Here is a 21,058-nt window from a genome sequence, read left to right on the forward strand (position 1 = left end):
GTGACCGCTAAGGGGAGGGGACAGAGAAGACAGAGTTGACCAGGAAAACTAAGGGAATCCTACTCCTCCTGCTTGCCCTTGAGCAGGCTGGGACAACTGTCCAGGTGTGTTGTCCTTCCTCCACCCAGAGAGTCCTCTGGCCGCGGGCCCATCCTGCACAATGGGGGAGGCACAAAGTGACAGCCGGAAGGCCTCCAGGGACAGAAGCCCCATTGTGTGAGGGCAAGGCAAAGGTTAGGCCAGAAACGGAAGGGGGCTCTGCAGGGGGCCCCAGCTGCCAGCGCCCTTGATGTGAGGCCCTCCACGGCGCCTCGTGCCAAGAAGGATGCCCTTGGGCCTGGCGGAGGGGGCGGTGCTGGGCAAGGTGCCCACCGCACTGGGGAGGGCAGACCCCACAAACGGCGGGGCGGCTGGGTGCACTCAGCCTCCGCACCGAACCCACCTCCCTGGGAGGAGCTGCCCGTAGTGCCCTGAACCTAGGCAGCTTCCTGAATCATCCATTGGGAATTCCTGTCATTCCTGGGAGCTGCTGTAGCTTGGAGTGGCCCCCAGTCCAGGGTCACTGGGACAAGGATGTACATGGCTATTTTTCTTCCTGAAGGGCCTGGGGGTGGGTTAGAGATTTTTGCTCCTAGCTCTCAGTCCCTGTCTAGTCCCTACACTCTGATCTCAGTTGCCTCGTAGCTCCCCTTCAGCTCCCTTTTCCGCCTGGTAAAATCGGTTGGAAAGTTCTTCTTAGTGTCAGTCCACTATCCTTCCCTCCCTGATTTGCAGTTCTGCTCCTTTAGGGGAGGCTTCCACTGACAGGAGACCCCCAAGGAAGGCAATCGTGTGCTCGCCCTGAGGCTGCCCCCTCAAGAGCTAAGGGCTACTTCAGGTACCGACAAGCGGCCCCGCCCTCCCGCAGTCCCTGGTTGGGGCGGGTGCTGCCGGCAGGGCGGTACAAAAAGCGTCCCGCCCTGCGCTCCTCACTTGACTCGGTCTGGCAGTCTCGAGCTTGGAGGCGGAGGCGCGCAGGGCAGCCTGGGTCCAGCCCACACCCCTCACCAGGTAGGGACTCTCCCTGTTCAGAGGGCAGAGGGCATAGAGAGAGGGAGCTGGGAGGAGGGGGCATTCTGAGGGAGCAGGGCTCGGGGTAGACAGGCACAAAACAGAGGGTCAGAGGGACTCAGAGGACAGAAGACAGGACGGGACACATCAGGAGGTGGCTGAAGGGGGACTAGGAGCACAGAGCCAGGAGCGAAGTCAAATGCGTCAGAGTGGAGGGGCCAAGGGCAGGAGAGAGGCATGGGTGTTGGGAATGTCACAGTTCCCGTTTCCTTGCCCTTGACAGACAGTCTCTAGACAGGTCAGGGACGGGACCAACTTCTTTCATGTCCCCTTCTCCCCCGTGAACAGACTGACACCTGGTACTGAGCTCTTCCCCGGGAAACTCAGGAATCAGGGTCCCACACTTCGCTTCGCTGAGCTTCCTGGGAAGGTTCCAGGACACATGTAGGGAGACCCACACTTGACGTGTGTATGGGAGTCTCCAGAACCCAACACCTCTGACCTCTGACCTCTGTCCTTCCCGGGCCAGGAGGCACCATGTGGGGCTGTCGGCTGGGGCTGCTGTTGCTGCTGCTGGCTGGCCAGGCTGCCCTGGAAGCCAGGCGGAGTCGCTGGCGCAGGGAGTTGGCACCAGGGTTGCACCTGCGGGGCATCCGGGACGCCGGTGGCCGGTATTGCCAAGAGCAGGACATGTGCTGTCGTGGCCGAGCTGATGACTGTGCCTTACCCTACCTGGGAGCCACCTGTTACTGTGATCTCTTCTGCAACCGCACCGTCTCAGACTGCTGCCCTGACTTCTGGGACTTCTGCCTCGGGGTGCCACCCCCCTTCCCTCCCATTCAAGGTGGGCACCAGGACAGCCAGGAGGGTGGCCACCTCGTCAATCAACCACAGTCTCAGGAAGCTCAGGAACAAGGCTGATAATGGACAGCCCCTGGCCTTGAAAAACTCCAAAAGAAATCCTCGCCCTATTTATCCCCTGCCCCTTTGGAAGTCCCTCCTGCAGTCTTACTTGACTCTCTCAAGCAACACTGAAAGATAGAAGATCCTGTTAGGACTAAGGTGGCCTTAGGGCAGGGCAGGCAAGCTTTAACCCTATCTCCTAGTCAGTACAGGGAAGGTGACTGCCCCGCCTGCTGACTCACCCTGGGGCTGATAGAGCGCACCAGGAGCTGGCCAGGTTGTGTTAGCCAGGCGAGTTTCACCTTTGCTTAGGATCCTGTACCTCTTGGGTGGCTAAATCTGCCCCTTCCTTCGCCCGCACGTGCCCTTTCCCTGAATGTGGCCTTTCCCCGCGCCACCCTGCTCCAGTAGGAGAATCAGAGGAGTCCTCTCCACAGCCTGCTGGGCTTTGGGCTAAGGAGAACCCATGTCTGGGTTGCTATCTCAAAATGCTGTGCTGTCTTAAGGGAGTTGCTTGCCTCCCCTGGGCCTCAGTTTCTTTCCTCAAGCTCCTACCATGTCCCATGCGCAAGTCCCAACTCATTTGAGTGACAAAGGGTACCAGGAATGTCATGGCTGGCATCCAGGTGAAACACGGGCCTAAACCAGAGTTCCTGAACAGCTCCTATGTGGCAGTTGGTGTGGGACCTGCAGAGGTCCTAAGAAAGTTGTGTCCTTAGATTCAGTGAGAGTTGGGGTTGGCGTGTGGCTAAGATGGTCTGGGAAGGTGTTGGGCTACCTGGCCTCGAGGACTAGTCATCTCAGCTTTCCCTCTCTCCTCTCTCTCCCGTAGGATGCGTGCATGGGGGCCGCATCTACCCAGTCTTCGGGACCTACTGGAACAACTGCAATCGATGGTGAGCATGACAGACTAGGGTGGGCTCACTTCGAGTGCCACGTGGCCAATAGACTTGGTTGCCAAACCCTGTCGCCTATTCCTGAGGATGTCCTTTTTGTGCTGTGGGCCTCAGTGTCTTCATCTGTAATATGGAAACTTTCAAGCTGGCCACACCATCTCATAATAGGTTTCTGGTCACAAGTCTAGGAGTGGTCAGCCGTGGTGGCCTGGCTGGGTGCCACACCTAAGCCAGGCGTTTTTCTCCGCCCCTCCTGGTTTGGATTGTCCTCCCTCCCAGCTTGTCCTGCTGTCACGGGAGAGTCCAAGAAGGGGACGCCAGGAAGGAAACCTCTGATGCAGCGTCCGCTGTCCTGGACGGGATGAGGTTCAGAGATGACTGAGCTGGCCACCAGCCAGTGGCCTGAAGCAGGGCCTTCCCTGGAATGTGCCCTCTCCCCACCCTCAAACCCCTGTTCCTTGCAGCAGGAGGAAGGGGAAATGGATATCCCATCCTCAGCCTTGTCTGGGAAGTAGAGCAGGTGGGAAACGTGGAGGCCTTACTGGAAACAGTGGGGTCTCTGCTGCCCTGAGCCTGCCCCACCCCTCCCTCGGCCTGGAGGCCCCAGGGAGAAGGAAACTTTTCGGAATGCATTGCGCATAGCTGTTGCCTTTGCCTCACTGGGTGAGGGGTGCCAGGATCACTGTGGGAATGGGGATCATGCGTGTACGTTTGTGTGGGTGAAGGGAGGGTGTGTACGTGCTCAGAAGGGTGGGGCGTATCTGCAAAATGCTGCTGTTCTGATAGGGTGGCTGCCAAGGGGTTAACGTTTTCCGTCCCTGTCCCAGGCCCCTCTGGAATGCTGGGACCTGCTGCTACCAGTCTTGTCTAGACCTGCTGAACAGCCCTGGTGCTCAGGAGATGGGGACAGGAAGGCATTGACTGACCCATTCAGGACAGGTCCTGGTGGCTGAGTGCCCTGCATATCCCACTTGAGAGTGGAAGACTATCTAGTGTCTTCCAGGCTGGACATTACCACCAGGGATGCTTCTGAAGGGCCCAAGGGCCGTTGAGGAAGGTAGAGAGGGGGCCTCCCTACCCCCCAGGCTCCTCCAGCTCTCTTGAGCACCGCCCGCTGGCTCTGAGGCTAGAGAGACAGCCATATTGGGGCTTGGCTCCCCTTGAGGCACCTTATAAGGTGGCATTGTAGGCGGGTGCCCTGGGTTGCCTGGAAGGAGGCTGTTTAGAATCTTGTAATAGCAGAGTTATGAGCTTGTAAAAACATTGTAGAATGCCTAGAATTCAAGCCTCCAGCTGATGCCTAATTACTGAAGACTCACTGTGTTACAGGCACTGTATCGGGCCCAGGAGGTACAACTGGAAGGAGACAGGCACATAGGCTTTGACTCATGGGAGCTAACAGTTTCATAGTGAAGGAATGGAAAAGCAAAAAACATACAAATATTACGACAAGCGGCTATGGGTATCATATAGGAAGGGAAGATAAGAGGATCCTGGGTTAGGATGGGGAGGGGAACAGGATGAAAGGAAGGCTGCTCGGAACTTTCTGATGGAGTGAGTGAGGACAAACAAGGGACCTGTGTATGGAGGGGACACCACTTAGGGGAAGGCAGCAGGTAGGGTAAGGTCTTCTTGGTGGGACCCTCAAGCAGCAGAGATTAGAGAAGGCTCCCTGAGGACAAACAAGGGACCTGTGTATGGAGGGGACACCACTTAGGGGAAGGCAGCAGGTAGGGTAAGGTCTTCTTGGTGGGACCCTCAAGCAGCAGAGATTAGAGAAGGCTCCACCATGTCTAGCTTCTGTATGTATGTATAAGGGATGTTCCTTCAAGACCTCCAGTCTAACCAGCATCACTCATGGATCTGTCTGGCCTCAGAGTGTCTGGGGCTGGGATGGCTGAGTGAGTTAACCTGGAGTGGGCGTGGCAGCAGAGGAGGAAGGGCAGGAAGATGCATTCATGATTCGTGTCTTTGGCATGTGCTGATGGGGAACATGGAAAGTTCATCACAGACCCAGGCACCCACTCTCAGATGAGGACAGTGGGAGAAACAGACCAGGGGAAGGTCGGTGGCTTTAATCTGGGATGCCATTACATATCCAGAGGTGTGGCCAGCTGGACATGAGCAGAAGGGGGGCCCAGGGTTCCTGAAGCATGAACAATAGCCAAAAACCGTCCACAATGGGCCAAGACCTTCAGGGGCCTGCCATTAAATCCCTGGAAAGTGGCACTACTTATTGTCTCCACTTTACAGATAAGAACATAGATAGAGGGTGTGGGGTTTTTAAATAACCTCCCCAAGGCCACAAAACAGGCTAACAGGATCAGAACTCCAGAGTTGAACTCTAAAGTCTACATTCTTGGCTACTGGCTGTGCTACCTCAAGTCATACATTCATTCAACAGATATTTGCTAGGATGCAGGTCAATAATCCCAGCTATGCTAGATACTGAGGCAGGAGGATGCCAAGTCCAAAGGTAGCCAGAACTCCAGAGTAATTTCAAGACCAATCTGCACAATTTAGTGACATCCTGTCTCAAAATATAGTCAAAAGAGGGCCAAGGGTGTGGCCCAGGAAAGAGTATTTGCTTAACATCCATAAGGCCCTGGGTTTAATCCTAAGGACAACAAAAACAAATATTTGCTGGATGTTCATCATGCACTAGGTTTTTCTCCTAACCCCTGCAAGTGTCTTAAGAGTCTTTGAGGAACAGGGATGTGTGTGCTGGGGATGTGGTTCAGCTGGCCCAGGTAAGAAACCCAGGGTCATTCCTCAGCGCCATATACAAGTTGTTGTGGGTGGTACAGAGGCAGGAGGATCAGAAGTTCAAGACCATTCTTGGGCTACATAGTGAGTTCAAGGCCAACTTCAGCTACATGACAGATGCTGTCAGGAAAAAAAAAAAGGAAAGCGGTATAAACACCAATAGGCCACCAGGTATTGGTGGCTAAGGGACACTGTAAGTCAGGGAAGTTGGCAGAGAGCATGGAGGGCACTGAGTTTTAAGACAGGATGACCAGAGAAAGCTTCTCTGGGTGGTGACATTTGGATACGGAATTGGAGAAAATGAAACAGAGCCATGGAAGATGTGGTTAGAAGAGCAGCTCAAAGGCCCTGGGCAGGAGTTTGGCAGGTATGAACAACCACCATGGCTGGAGTCCAGGCCAGGGAGGAGCAGAGGTCAGACAGGGGACGGAAGAACAGATCACATAAGGCTTGTCACCATCAAGGACTTTGGCTCTTAGTCTATGCTGTGATGACCATGGAGGGTTGGAGCAGAGGAATGGCCTGACTTGGGCTTAACAGGATGGCTACAGCCACCAATTTAAAACATGCTTCGTGGACGTGGGGTAGCGTAGGGCAGAGGCCAGAGCAAGGAGACTGCTGCAGTGGTCAGGCGAAAGGCAGCTGGACGGGGGTGGCTGTGGAGAGAATGAGGCAAGGTCTGGTCCTGCATTTGTGTTAAGATATGACTGGATCAGCGTGTGAGGGGTCAAAGGTGACTCCAGGTTTTGAGTCTGAGATGCAGGAAGTAACAGGAGCTGGAACTCACTTTGAGCCACATTAAACAGATGCGGCTGTTTTACTACATCCCCATGCGGTGATGTTGAGGATCATTGAGGTCCTGGGCATCGGGGATGAATTCAAGAGCTATGAACTTGCTGGGTGGTGGTGGTGCACGCCTTTAATGTTAGCACCTGGGAGGCAGAGACAGGTAGATCTCTTATGAGTTCAAGGCCAGCCCAGTCTACAGGGTGAGTTCCAGGACATCCAGGGCTACACAGAGAAACCCTGTTTCTAAAATCAAAACAAAATGAATGAACAAACAAAAATTGTGACCTTGACATACAAAACCACCCTGCCGGTTGGGATCATTCAGGGACTTGCCTGTTGTTGCTGGTACAGAATCCCAGGCCCATATGGAGCTCCAATGTTCCTCACGGACCCGCAGCTCCTACTCATCTTTCTTGCCTTTTTTTCTTCTTACCAGCACCTGCCAGAAGACAGGGCAGTGGGAGTGTGACCAGGAACCGTGTCTAGTGGACCCGGACATGATTAATGCCATCAATCGGGGCAACTACGGGTGAGAGGCTCTGGGCATGGCTTTGGTGGGCACAGGAGTGTACATGTATGTCCACATACATGATCATCAGACATGGTCATTATGCTAAGCTCACACACACACACACACTGTCCCTTGTAGGGATTTTGGCCTTGCCAGGTCTGTGACTTCTCTTCACCGTGTCTCTCCTTCAGATGGCAGGCTGGGAACCATAGTGCCTTCTGGGGCATGACCCTGGATGAGGGCATTCGCTACCGCCTGGGCACAATCCGCCCATCTTCCTCCGTCATGAATATGAATGAGATTTATGTAAGTCTGCGCTTCCCCGCTTCCCCACCATCTCTGAGCACATCAGGCATGATGTACCTGTCTTGCTCTGCCAAGGTCCTATCCCTAGGACAAGGCTATGTGTCCCTGGACATATCAGTGCCTCTCTGGCAGTGTTGTGACTAGCTTCTAAATCTGATTCTGGCAGCAGGCCCTCCCGCCTCCTCAGCCTGGGAAAAATGCTGCTGGTCCCAGTACAGCTGGGTCAAGACCCAAGGGGCCGGGGTTCACCTTGGTATTTTAGGAAAAGAGGCATGGACAGTCTCCAGCTCTGGCCAGAGAGCAACAATTCTCAGGAAAAATGCCAACTCAGTGAAGCCCCCAGGGAGGAGGGGCTTCTGTTTTCTCACCAGACCCCACCAGTCAAAGGGGGTGGGGTCAGGTAAAGATCCATGCAGCAGGCTTGGGTGGGGCTTGTGCTGTCCATCAAAGCAGACAGGGAGAGGCCAGGAGACTTCTGCTGAAGGCCAGGGTGGCCAGCCCCTGGCCCTGCCTTTCTCCCTGGGGCTGCCTGCTATTTCTGCTGTTTGTCTTGGCGGCCTGCCTGGTCACGGGACTTTACTGTTTCTTCCCGCCCCAGTCCTTTGGGGCTTAGAGGCCATTGCCATGTCAGGAAGGAGGGTGTGGCTCTTCAGAAGGTACAGAGAAAAGTGGCAGGAGATGAGTGGGAAGCTGGTGGCCCTGACCTGGGCTTCCCTGCTGCTGGCCTCGGTACCTTATTTATTGAGTAAGCCTGTGTGATCTCTGGGGGACACCACTCAAGTCCTGGCTGGAAGTAACTGGCACCATCCCTGAACCCCAGGACAGCTCCAGAACCAACTGCTAGAGGTCCTGGACTTTCAGCAGCCCTCCAAAGCCTGGGCTGGAGGGACAGCAGGGCCATGCTAGGAAGCAAATGACATCACTATTGTTTTACAGACGGTGCTGGGCAGAGGGGAAGTGCTACCCACGGCCTTTGAGGCTTCCGAGAAGTGGCCCAACCTGATCCATGAGCCACTGGACCAGGGCAACTGTGCAGGCTCCTGGGCTTTCTCCACAGCAGGTGTGTCCAGGGGCAGGAGCCGGCACCAGAGAGGAGGCCGTGACCTGGCCTCTGACAGCCCTTTTTGCCTTCCCACTAGCTGTTGCATCTGACCGGGTCTCCATCCATTCAATGGGACACATGACACCCATCCTGTCACCACAGAACTTGCTGTCCTGTGATACCCACCACCAGCAGGGCTGCCGAGGTGGGCGTCTCGATGGTGCTTGGTGGTTCCTGCGGCGTCGAGGGTATGCGATGGGTTGTGGGCCGGAAGAAGATGAGGCACCCCGCAGAGCCTGGACTTTCTGGTTCCACGGCATCATGGCCTTTACTCCTGTCTCCAGGGTGGTATCTGACAGCTGTTACCCATTCGTGGGCCGTGAGCAGAATGAAGCTGGTACCAGTCCTCGGTGTATGATGCACAGTCGTGCCATGGGGAGGGGCAAGCGGCAGGCCACTTCCCGCTGCCCCAATGGTCAGGTGGATTCCAACGACATCTACCAGGTCACACCTGCCTACCGCCTAGGCTCCGATGTAAGTCTAAAATAAACATGGGGAGGGGGCAGCAGCAAGACTTGGGGGCTTGGTCGGCTAAATCTTACCTTGATGGACCTCCCTACCCAGGAGAAGGAGATCATGAAGGAACTAATGGAGAATGGCCCTGTTCAAGGTAAATACCCCTAGCCTCTCCCTGGTTCCAGAAACTTCCTGTTGGAGGTTGGGCACAGGGCCCAAAGGGTCACTACAGCATTAGGCACCAGATCCAGTTGGAACAGGAGTGGAGGGTCCATTCCTCCTTCCTTGCAGGAAACCCCTGGAGAAATCAGTCTCTAACATGAGGTCCTGGTGTCTAGATGCTCAGCGTCACAGCCTGTGCTAATGAGCTGGGTGCCATCTCTGTCTCTGTCCACAGCCCTCATGGAAGTACACGAGGATTTCTTCTTGTACCAGAGTGGCATCTACAGCCACACACCTGTAAGCCAGAGGAAGCCGGAACAGTACCGCAGACATGGGACTCATTCCGTCAAGATCACAGGGTGAGGTTCCTGTCGGGCGCACAGGACTAGGAGCAGTGAGATTTACACTGGGAATTCTTTGGAAATCTTTGTATTCTCTGCGGAGCTGAGGCTGCTCCTCCCCTTGTCCCCGTTGCCAAAGAGAGAACAGACACAGAGAGGAGGGGCTGTCTGCAGGGGTGCGTGGACAGCAGGGAGCTCTGGGGGGTGTCTGGGAACAGTGATCCACGTCTGCTTGAAATAGAGCTGAGAATCCAGGAGTGGGGGAGCACACCTGTAATCTCATCTCAGGACAGGGCTGACGAGGCAGAGTAGGAGTTAGTCTTTACATAGCAACCTCGAGTCCAGTCTGGGCTACGTGAGACCACGTCTCAAAAAGACCAACCAGCCAACCAAACAAACCAGGAAAACCCTAGAGGGTTAGTCAGCACTTCTCCCAACTCTGGACAACTCACCGAGTGACTGAGGGTGTGCAAAGAAGGACAGACACTCACCAAGTGCCTAGCTGCACTCCGATTTCAGAAGTAACGGGGCGGGTGAGGGGCGCTAGGTTCTGACCCCGAGACTTGGTGCAGTCAGCAACCTCTCCCTCTTGCTTTGCCACTAGGTGGGGAGAAGAGACGCTGCCAGATGGAAGGACGATCAAATACTGGGTGAGTCCCTGGGGCAAGGTCGAGCCCCACGTCCCCTGCCCTCTGGGCCCTCGTCCATCCCTCGACTCATGGGTTTCTCCTCTTCACTTCCAGACTGCTGCCAACTCATGGGGCCCGTGGTGGGGTGAGAAGGGACACTTCCGAATTGTGCGTGGCACCAACGAGTGTGACATTGAGAGCTTCGTGCTAGGTGTCTGGGGCCGTGTGGGAATGGAGGACATGGGGCATTAATGAGTGGCAGTCACTAGGTGGGCTCCACAGCCACAGAAGAGGCCTTAGGGGCCACGCCCGATGAAGCATCGACTTGGGTGCAGTCAGGGGAACCAGGTGCTAATTCACACACACACAGATCCACTAATGCAACATCCAGCCTGGGAGCAAAGATGTGAGGCTGGTGGAGGTCCCAGACGTCACAGCGGAACTGGATAGGGCCTGGTATGGAAACTTCGGGGAGTGTAGATCCCAGGTCCCTGGTCTGTCAGTCCAGGACCACAGGAGCTAAGACACCCCAACCTTCCTACTACCCAACCCCATTCCCATTTTCTTATCCTTTTCTTTTTGGTTGGTTCTGCCCGTCACCCTGGCCTCCATTCTGGCTGTACCTTTCCAAAACCCCCAGTACTGTTTTCTTAGTCTTTAAATATATTTATTTTTCTTTTCACTGTTTTAAAAATAAAACCAAAGTATTGATAATTACAGTGTTTTGGACTCTTCAAGGTGATAAAGCCAAGTCAGAGGGGTGGCCCAGACAGCAGAAAGAACTGCCCTGAAGCTGGGAACGAGGGCACAGACCTGTGGCCCCAGCTCTTGGGAGGTGGAGGCACCAGGACTCGAGTTCTAGGTTATCATCGGGGTAGGTAGCAAATTTGAGGACAGCTTTGGGGTACATGATTCCCTGACAGAAAGAGGATGGGGAGGGACAAGGGGTGAAGTATTGCACATCATTGTGTGGCACGCAGGCATGGATGAACAAGAAATCTTAGTGTCCGGCTAGTCCTAATTGTCAGTGCCCAGCCACTTGGAGGAGGGGCCTGGATAACATGACCTTTGACCTCCAGAGGTTGTCTGCCCTAGCATGGGTAGGACATTTCAGATGCTGAGTCAGCACAGCAGAGGAAAGGGGGGAGGGTGTGGCCCAGTCCTCCAATTAACAGAGGCAATTCAGCAGGCAGAGAAGCTGGACCCTTCTCTTTCCTCGTCCTGAGACAAGCGGGGCCTGCCTGGCAGCCCTCTCACTACTGGGCATCCCCAGGCGCCCAGTGCCTAAGAGCCAGTGATGTCCCATGTGACCCTCTCCTCCCCTTCTCCTCCAGCCCTTCCCTTGTCTTTCTTATCTTCTTCCCTTTCTGTAGGGTTACATATACTCAGGGCTGTTCTCCCATGCCAGGCCTCAGTCTGATTTCAAGACTCAGAGACCTATCTAACCCTCTACCCCGTGCCTGGGTGGTACACACCTCTACCCTGTGCCTGGGTGGTACACACCTCTATCCCGTGTCTGGGTGGTACACACCCCTATCCCGTGCCTGGGTGGTACACACCTCTACCCCGTGTCTGGGTGGTACACACCCCTACCCCGTGCCAGGGTGGTACACACCCCTACCCCGTGCCTGGGTGGTACACACCTCTACCCTGTGCCTGGGTGGTACACACCTCTATCCCGTGTCTGGGTGGTACACACCCCTACCCTGTGCCTGGGTGGTACACACCCCTACCCTGTGCCTGGGTGGTACACACCTCTACCCCGTGCCTGGCACACACCTGCAGTCTTAACACTTGGTGGATACAGGAGGCTACAGAACAAATTCAAGGACAACCAGGACTACAGGAGACAATCAGAATGTGACAGCCCCAGGGCCTCTCTGCTCCTCAAATGATGAGCACATATCCAGACTACAAGGACTTTCTGGTCCCCAGTTCAGGCACCCGCCCTCCCCTGCCACTCACCCATGTCCCATTCTTCTTTCAAAGCCAGGTCCTGGATTCTTTATTTACACGATAGCTATAAAGGGTGACTGAGATTCTGAGCATGGGACACCTTCGCCCCAGCATGGGTGAGACTCCTCCCCCAGCTCTCCTCTGCCTGCCCTTTCACCTAGTATTTGCCTTGTCTGTGTATTTGCTCTAGACGCTCCCAGAGTCTAGGGCCTGCAACAGAGTTGGTTCCTTGTTCTTTCATGGAAAGTCTCATGGAGCAAGAACCCCAGGCAGTCCTCTTTGGTGGCCCACGCCTTTAATCCCAGCACTCGGGAGGCAGAGGCAGGCGGATCTCTGTGAGTTTGAGGCCAGTCTGATCTACAGAGTAAGTTCCAGGACAGCCTCCAAAACAATACAGAGAAACCCTATCTCGAGAAAAAAAATCAAACTCTCTATATAGCTGATGATGACCTTGAACTGATCCTCCTGCCTCCACCTCCCAAACACTAAAATCCGGGGCAAGCACCACCATACCCTATTGACCTTAGTTTGTTCTTTGACCGCCCCTTCCCCCTGAGGACTAACTGTGGGTCCCTCTGAGTGCAGAAGCCAGTAATGTTCAAGGAGCTGTCTGGAGGACCGGAGAAGGGTGCCCTAAGTCACCAACAGAACGAGGTCCTCATCGGGGGCCCTGGCAGCCCACAGGCATCACCTGAAAGGAATGCAGGGCGGCCCGATAAGCGGCCGCCTTTGTTTCACTTCCTGTTTGCCGGACATCGCGAGCCCGGGCCCCGGTCAGCGTGTACCCAGGACTCTAAGCCCAGGGCGACCTTGGGACAGCGCAAGCGGGGAGTTCCAAGGGGCGCGCAGGCTCTGTCCTCCCCTCCGCCTCTGCGGCCCAAGACGCTCCCTGATGGAAAAACCCTGTCCCGGGAGAGCTGGAAAATTCTACCAGGACCTTTGGCGGAAACCGCGGGGGGCCGGGAAGGAAAGGGTCCAGAGAGGGAAATCGGATGTGGCGGATCTGCCGGCAGAGGTTCCGCTGTGCCCCGTGGACCCGAAAGGATTCCTGCCAGCACCTCTTCTGAACTGGGGGAGGGTGGGAATGGAGGCGAGAAGCCTCAGCAGGTGCCCTGTGCCCCCCAGTTCCCAGCACCTCTTCTCTGCACTACTGAAGGATGTACTGCCACGGTGAGGGGTGCCTCAGGAGCCACTTAAAGTGAGCCCATAAATAAATCCTTTCACTCCACGCTATATGTCTTGCGGCTAACCCCATCCTCCCTGATCTGACCAAACGTCTTTAAACAAATATAGACTCTGTCTGGTCCACATGCCTTGGTGTAACTGAGGTCGGGTTTGTCTGTCTTCAGTGGAGATAATGGTGGTCACACTGCTCAGTTACTCCGAACTCTTTGTTTTTGGTCAGGGTCTTGTGTAGCCCAGGCTGACTTCAAACTCTCTATGTAGCTAAGAATGACCGGAACTTCCACCCAATTAATGCGGTGCTAGGGATCAAACCCAGAGCTGCGTGTATGCTCTGCAAACATCTGACCAACCGAGCTTCGAAGTTCAGTAAACTTAACAGTCGTGATCACGTGAAGGAACTGGGCGTGACCATGTAAAAGATTTTCACAATGAGCTATGCATTTGTTGAGTACTTTGCTGACAGGTGTCTGCAAAGACCATTTTTGGGATATTCTTACATATGTCTTTAAAATAAACAGTTTCTGGGGCTAGATGGATGGCTTAGCACTTAAGGGTGACAGGCTTGATGCTCTTGCGTGGGACCCCAAGCTCTGTTCCAGCACCCTCATCAGGCAGCTCACAACCACCTGTTACTCTAGCTCCAGAGGATTCAACATCCTTTTCTGGTTTCCCTAGGAACCTACACACATGTGGCATATACAACACCACACACACACCCACACCCACATTAAATAAGTATCTTTTTAAAGTTTCTTTTGCATTTAAGCAGAGAGTGGTAAGTTAATGGTTATTGTAAGCTCAGTAAGTAGGCGAGACAGGATCCGATTGGGGGTCCCCAAGTCCTCAGTCTTCCCATCTGGAATAATGGTAGCAGTTAAGATGGGTAGACAGGGGTTGGGTGGGGGATGGCTCAGTTCCCAAAGCACTTGCCATTAAAAACATAAAGACTAGAATTCTGATTCCCAGCATCCACATAAAAGCAGGGCAAGTATGGTGGCCTGCCTGTAATCCCAGCTCTCCAGGGCTGGAGGCAGAGACAAGGGATCCAGGGCTAACTGATTAGCATTAGGGAGGAGTGATAGAGCAAGAGGGCCAATGTGAGCCTCTAGCCTGCACATACCACACACATATAAATACACACACACATGCATTCACATACGCACAGCACACACATACACTATATATACACACCACACTCACACAGAGTCTCGAGAGTCCAACACCCTTTCCCAATCTCTTTACCCTCTGGGGAAACTCTTGCTCATCCTTGACAACCCGGCTTACACATCTCCCTCCTCCCTCCTCAGCAAGGCCTGTCCTGACAGCCACCTTCCGTGTCTGTACCCATCACCTGGCATACGCCCCCCTGGCACAGAGGATGCCCTTGTTGACCGCTCCTCCCACAACACAACAGGGCAGGGTCCTTATCATTTCAGCCCAGTCCTCTCCAGCTCCCAGCATGGAGCTTGGATTTCCTTCTGGTCCCCTGAGGACTCTGCAGGGCTCCGAGGCACCTGACTCTAATCCCAGCAACCAGTGGAAGTTCTGTCACTTCTTGAGAAGTGACGCTCCAAACCCCCCTGATGTCCTGCCAAGCCCTATCCCTGCCTGGTGTCCATTTAGGGAAAGGAATTCTTGTGGCCTGAGCTACGGTGGACCAGGCCTGTTACTAAGCACAGGCCCATTAGCTGCCTGTGTCCCATCCATGCTTGGCGAGGAAGCATGGCTCCTGAAACCAACGCCAACCAGCCAGGGACTCCAGGAACTTAGCACAGCTGCCACCAGGTCTCAATACTGTTAGGTGAGTCTCATTTTCTCTCTCTCTCCCTCTGCCTTTCAACTTACATTTGTTTATCTGTTTTGCATGTGTGTGTGTGTGGGTGCCCCTACGGAGGTCAAAGGACACCCACCTTTGGTAAGAGTTGGTTCCTTTTTCCTTTTCCTGTGTGGCTCCTGGGGCTGGAGCTCAGATCATCAGGCTTGGTGACAATGCCCAAGTACCTTTACCTGCTGAGCCACGTGGGGCCAGCGATGGCTGCCCTTCTTCTTTCTCTTTAGATCAGTCTTCTAAGGAGAAGGCATGGGGCCAGTGATGGCTCCTGAGCCTCTAGCCCACAGCCATTTTCTTTCTCTACCTATAGGCCAATCACCCATGGGCAGGAGACAAGGTCACAGGCCTTTAGGAAAGCAGCACTATGGGAGGAGAAGATCCCCAAGGACAGAGAGGACTACTGTTCCCCTGGATACTGGACAAAGGACAGACAGCCAGGGACAACTGTTGTGATATTGCAACTTGATGGGAGATGGCATGGAGGCTCAGGAGGGTATGACTGGGCAAAACACAGCTGAAAAGCGCTGGAGCCAGGAACAGACCAAACTGTCTGCCTTCTGCCGAACGTGAAGTTCAATCCAGAGAGATGGCTTCCTCTCTCAGCTTCTCCTAGACAACTCTCCCAGGCCGTGGTGGGTATGGTTTTTAGAATTTTACCCACCTGGTGAAATCACTGCGGTTGAGGCACCAACAGTCAGCACAGTCCCCTCCCAAGCAAGGCTGAGGATGAGCAGCCATTGCAGGAGCGTCCTGTTTCCTGCTCCATGCTCTTCCGCCATGAGATGGTGACTATCAGACTGAGTCAAGCATCTCCTGGGGGAGGGGCTTCCTGTGGTCATGTGCTTCCTGTGGTCATGTGCTTCCTGTGGGTCTTGTGCTATGGATGGGACTCTTTGTCTTTTCTGTACATGGAGGAAACTGAGGCAGGGGTGGAACTAGAAGTTGAAGTGACTTTACAAGGTCACATAACTCAGAAGGAATGGATGTGATATTACGGCACATCTTGTTTTTGTCCTTGTTTATGACCTTTGTCCCATAGATCAGTCACAGAAACCGATCTCTTCCGGAGACTTGAATTTTTCCCCACCTTCTGGTCTTGGGGCTAGCTGTAAAGACATTCTCTAACCTCCCCTTATCCAAAAGCAGCTCATAAGACTCGAATTCCTGCCTCAAACTCTGGAGCAAGATATGCTGCACAGAGAGAACAAGAACACCAGACAACCACTCCTGGTTGACTTTCAGCACGTGGTCTCACCAACATAGAAGGTTCCAGAAACCTGGAAGATCAGGGTCCAGACAGCTTCCTCTCAAGTTCTTACCTGTCCTCTGCGATAGTGTTTGTAACGAATTGCTTAAGGTGTTTCCCTAGTCCGGGGAGATGGCTCTATCAGGAAAGTGCTTGCCATGCAGGCAGAGAATCTGAGTTCAAATCCACAGAACCCACATGAAAAGCTGAGAATCTGAGTTCAAATCCACAGAACCCACATGAAAAGCTGAGCACTAGCACCTGAAGAAGCAGAGACAGGTGACTCTCTGGAGCTCACTGGTCAGTCAGCCTAGCTGAATCCATGATCTCCTGGCTTGACAAGAGACCCTGCCTCAAAAAACTAAGACAAAGAGAAGTTGAAGAAGACACCTGATGTCAACCTCTGTTGCAAACAAATCAACAAAACTACAAAATTCAAACAAAAAAAAAACCAAAACAAAAACAAGCCAAACCAACCCAGAAGCACAGGTAAAACAACCTGGGGCTGGTGATAGGTATCTAAAGTGGGGTGCTGTGCTCTCAGACCATAGGAGAGATCAATTTCTGTAGGTGTCAGGTCAAACTTGAACCAGAGGACACAGGGTGTTTCTGCTGAGCAGTAGCTTCCCTGCTGGGAGACAAAAGCCCCCACACAGTTTTAAAAGGTACCATTTGCATGTCTGGTGCTGTGGAGGTCAGGAGAGGGCACTGGATTCCCTGCGAGCCACCATGTGGGTGATAAGAATCGAACCTGGGTCCTCTGCAAGTGCAACAAGTGCTCTTAACTACTGACCCGTCTCTCCAGCCCACCACCCCACCTTCGAGATTACAGAAATCTGCTGTGGAATAAGCCTTCTGGACACCATGAATATGTATCACTCTCATTGTTAATAAAGAACCAGCTAGCCGACAGCTAGGCAGAAAGAGGTTAGGCAAGAGGCCCAGAGTGGGAGAATGCTGGGAAGAAGGGCAGAGTCGCCAGCCAGACACAAGGAGATGAACATTCCATGCTGAAAAAAAGGTATTGTCGCATGGTAGAGGGTAGATAAGAAATATGGGTTAGTTTAAGTTGTGAAAGCTAGCTATTATCAAGCCTAAGCTATCAGCCAGGCATTTATAATTAATAATAAGTCTCTGTGTTCTTATTTGGGAGCCAGTTGGTGGGACAGAGGTGACTGACAGGACAGAGAAAGTCCACCAACAGAAATCCTGTGTTGCTCAATGTACTGTGAGTACACAGTAGGGGAAATTGAGTCGGCCCAAGTTTGTTATTTCTATAGTAGGGGAACCTCACTTGTCAGACTTCAAAGCCTGAACCACCTGCCAACCCCCAGACACACAGAGCTAAAGTTCAGTTTGGACCAAGTAGGCCTCCAGCTGTGCAGATTCCAAAACTTGAAATCTGGGGCTCAGGGTTGCAGCTGACCAAGGTGAACTTGAAGGAAGTTGCAGCAGCCTTGACCTAAAGCTGCTGGGAACTGAAACAGTCCCCTCCTCCAAGAAGCATCCCCCCACACACCAATTGTCATCCATTTTTGGCTACATGTACCAGACTTCCTCCATCATAGAAGAGCTGCTTTCCTCCCTCCGCTTCCTGATGACTCCTGGGACATGAGGCAGTTGTACCCTCTCTGCTCTCAGTACCATTTAAAACAGCAGTACTATTTTCTTTCATTTAGTTTCTAAATATTTTTTGTGTATGGGGTGTTTTGCATGCAAGTATGTCTATATGCCACATATGTCTGGTGCCCACAAAGATCAGAAGAGGGCGTCAGATCCCCTAGGACTAGAGTTACAGATGGTTATGAGCATCCATGTGGGTGTCAAGACTTGAGCTTGGGTCCTCTGGAAGAGCAGCCAGTGCTCATAATGGCGAAACCATCTCTCCAGCCCAAACGGCACTGTTTTGTAAGAGAGTGGGAGAGAGGAGAGAATGGGATTCACTCTGGAAAGCCTGCAGCAGGTAAGCCCACAATAGTGCCTTCTGGCAACAGAGTCCACACCTCACTGTCACAGCAGAGCGGGACAGTGGAGAAGTCACCTGTATGAGGTCTCAGAACTGAGGCCTGACTGTTTACCATGCTTCACATATCTTCCTGGTTGAGTCATAATGTTCAAAGAGGCCAGGGTACTGACACCACACACACACACACACACACACACACACACACACACACAGAGAGAGAGACACACACACACACACAGAGACACACACAGAGAGAGAGAGACACACACACACACACAGACACAGAGAGAGAGACACACACACAAAGACACACACACACACACACACACACAGAGAGAGACACACACACACAGACACAGAGAGAGAGACACACACACAAAGACACACACACACACACACACACACACACACACACACACGGCAGTGCGGACAGTGAGTTGCAGCGTATGTGGGCTCCAGAGGCAGGTCACTGCTGAGACCCCTCTTTGTTGCCTTTGCTAAGATGTTGTGCCCTAGCCTGGCCAGGAAAGGGTCCCGTGGTCGGTCACGTGGGCTCCTCCTCCTGGCACTGTCTTACTGTGCTTCTGTTCCATGTCCTCATCCTTGTCCCTTGCATGTCCCACAGAAAGCCCTCTCAGGTCCAGACAGGCCCATGCTACAACTCCAGCTGCTGGACTTCCTGAGGCTCTCCCCACTCCAAATTCCCAGTCATTAAAGTGGAAGCATTTCTCTTGTCTCTGCATGAGGGTGGCCCTAGGCCGAGGCACTACTGAAGGATGAAGAAATGAGAAAAACTTCTGTCAAGGGTTAGAGAAATGGGACCTAAAGGACAAAAGTGGAGCCTATGGTGGCACACCCCTGTAGCCACAGCACTCAAGAGACAGAAGCAGGTGGATCAAGAGTTCAAGGCCATCCTCCACCATAGAGTGAATTTCAGGCTATCCTGGGCTAGCCAACTATAATTAGAGAATGAGTCAGAGATGGATCAAGTCACCCTGAGGGGCCAGACTTACTCTGGAACCTGCAAAGCTCCAGAGGCCAGTCTTCAGCCTCTTGTGACAGGTGAGTCATCAGGATCTGGAGAGGCTAAGAGACATTCCAGGCCATCAGAACAGTGGCCATGCAGAGTGTTGGTCCTGATGGACACAGGGAAGGACTATTGATGGGTTTTCCACAGTTCTTGTCCTCATTGCTGGATGGAGCTCCAGAGACCTGGGTGTGTTGGGTTCTCTAAGCAAGGGTCTCAACCTCAGATGTCTTGGGAATCAGGCCAAGCTTCGGGGGTGGGAACAGAGAGTAGTGTACCTATGTCTAGGTTGTTTCAGAATGCATGCTTGCCCAAAGACATTCAAAGCTAGTGACTTTTAAAAACACCAATCCAGCCTGCATCACTCAGGGCCTTAGCAGGAAACAGATGGTGAGGTCTAATTAGGAGAATTTGGGCAGAATTTACTTTCAAAACATCTCAACAAAGCAGGGTGTTGGAGTCATGGTAGGAATGCAAGACTGAGACTAACAGTAGCTACTTTTTAGAGCTGCAAAACAGAAGGGAGCAGGGTGTCATGGGGACTATGGTTTTGTTTGTTTCTTTGGTTGTTTGGTTGTTTGGTTGGTTTCTCTGTGGCTTTAGAGGCTATCCTGGAACTAGCTCTTGTAGACCAGGCTGGTCTCAAACTCACAGAGATCTGCCTGCCTCTGCCTCCCGAGTGCTGGGATTAAAGGCGTGCGCCACCTACACTGGCCTAGTAAGGGGCTCTGAAAGGACAATCTAAGAAGAGTTCATCTGCCTTCAAGGACTTGGGGAATAAACATTGCACAATCCCCCTTCCCTCTCTTTCACTTCCTGCTGAGCTCCCCATGACAAATCTTAAATCTCACAGGAAGTTAGAGGGCAGGTGATTGTGTCTGTGGACCAATAAATGGAGCACAAAATAAACTTTATGTGTGTGTGTGGTTTTATTTTGCGTGTGTGTTTGTGTGGAGGAGAGGTGTGTGTGTGTGTGTGTGTGTGTGTGTGTGTGTGTGTGTGTGTGTGTGTATGCATGCACACAGAGGCCAGAAGATTTCAGGTATCATAGTCTATCACTGTCCACCTTGTTTCTTTGAGGCATGATCTCTCCATGTAACCCCAGCATTTGAGAGATTGATGTGGGAGGTGGTGAGTTCAAGGTCAACCCTGAACTGAGAGATCATCTCAATAAGTCAAATCAAACAAGCAACAAACAACACTGAGTACTTAGAAATAAAGGAAGTAAAAAAAAAATCAGATGATTAGCATGGGTCCAAGGGTGTAGTTCAGAGGCAGAGTGATTGTGTAGCATTACTTAGCATGTTCTGGGCTCTGGGTTCAATGTGCAGCACTGCAAACAAAATAAAGGAACATAAACATAAAGAATCAATACCATTTGGTCACATTTTCTAATCCCAATATAATAAAATTTGAAGTCAACATTACAATGTTGGCTAAGAAAATTCAATATGTTTGGTAACTTACAAACTCATTTCTAAATAATGCATGGGGAAAAAGGATATTGTAATGGAAACTGCAAGATATTTAAAATGGAATAACAATAAGCTAAAGTGGAACTTGGAGGAAAAATTATAGCCTTCACTATGTTTATTAAAAACACAAAGAATTGGCAACAAATGCATTAAGCTACCAACTCGAAACACTGGGAAGAGACAATCAGAAAATCCAAAGAGAGTAAAAGGAAGGAAATAATAAAGAGAAAACAGAAAGTGATATAGAAAACAGCAAAAAGTCGAGTCGTCTTTTAAAAGCCTTAATAACATAAACAAATCACAAGTACAAAATGCAGGCTGTTAGGAACCAAAGGAAGCATGTGATTAGGGATGCAGTCAACGATGCAAAAATCACTAGAGTACATTCTGGGGACCCGAGGATGTCAGACAAAGAGAACAAGAAGACTCCAGGAAGTCATCAGAAAAAAGTAGCTGGAAGG

The 21,058-nt window shown here is 52.4% G+C and overlaps 1 protein-coding gene across 1 annotated transcript; it reads left to right on the top strand.

Annotated features, from left to right (window-relative positions):
* The first annotated feature begins 935 nt into the window (after positions 1-935).
* On the top strand, positions 936-10,625 carry Tinagl1 (tubulointerstitial nephritis antigen like 1). The gene is made up of 12 exons (XM_005079509.4): positions 936-1,050; positions 1,580-1,894; positions 2,786-2,849; positions 6,841-6,933; positions 7,107-7,221; positions 8,158-8,281; positions 8,361-8,511; positions 8,608-8,797; positions 8,888-8,933; positions 9,177-9,300; positions 9,887-9,932; positions 10,026-10,625. Exons 2-12 carry the CDS (start codon positions 1,588-1,590, stop codon positions 10,161-10,163), a joined length of 1,398 nt encoding a protein of 465 aa, XP_005079566.1. The 5' UTR covers positions 936-1,050; positions 1,580-1,587; the 3' UTR covers positions 10,164-10,625.
* Positions 10,626-21,058: the final 10,433 nt, after the last annotated feature.

This window comes from Mesocricetus auratus, unplaced genomic scaffold (assembly GCF_017639785.1).
Source record: "Mesocricetus auratus isolate SY011 unplaced genomic scaffold, BCM_Maur_2.0 Super-Scaffold_100014, whole genome shotgun sequence".
Taxonomy (NCBI): domain Eukaryota; kingdom Metazoa; phylum Chordata; class Mammalia; order Rodentia; family Cricetidae; genus Mesocricetus; species Mesocricetus auratus.

Excerpts from the sequence above, each read along its gene's own strand:
- Tinagl1 (XM_005079509.4), top strand. The coding sequence starts at position 1,588 with ATGTGGGGCTGTCGGCTGGGGCTGCTGTTGCTGCTGCTGGCTGGCCAG. Across the intron at positions 8,512-8,607 it reads TGGTTCCTGCGGCGTCGAGG|GGTGGTATCTGACAGCTGTT; the intron begins GTATGCGATGGG and ends TCCTGTCTCCAG. Across the intron at positions 8,934-9,176 it reads GGAGAATGGCCCTGTTCAAG|CCCTCATGGAAGTACACGAG; the intron begins GTAAATACCCCT and ends CTCTGTCCACAG.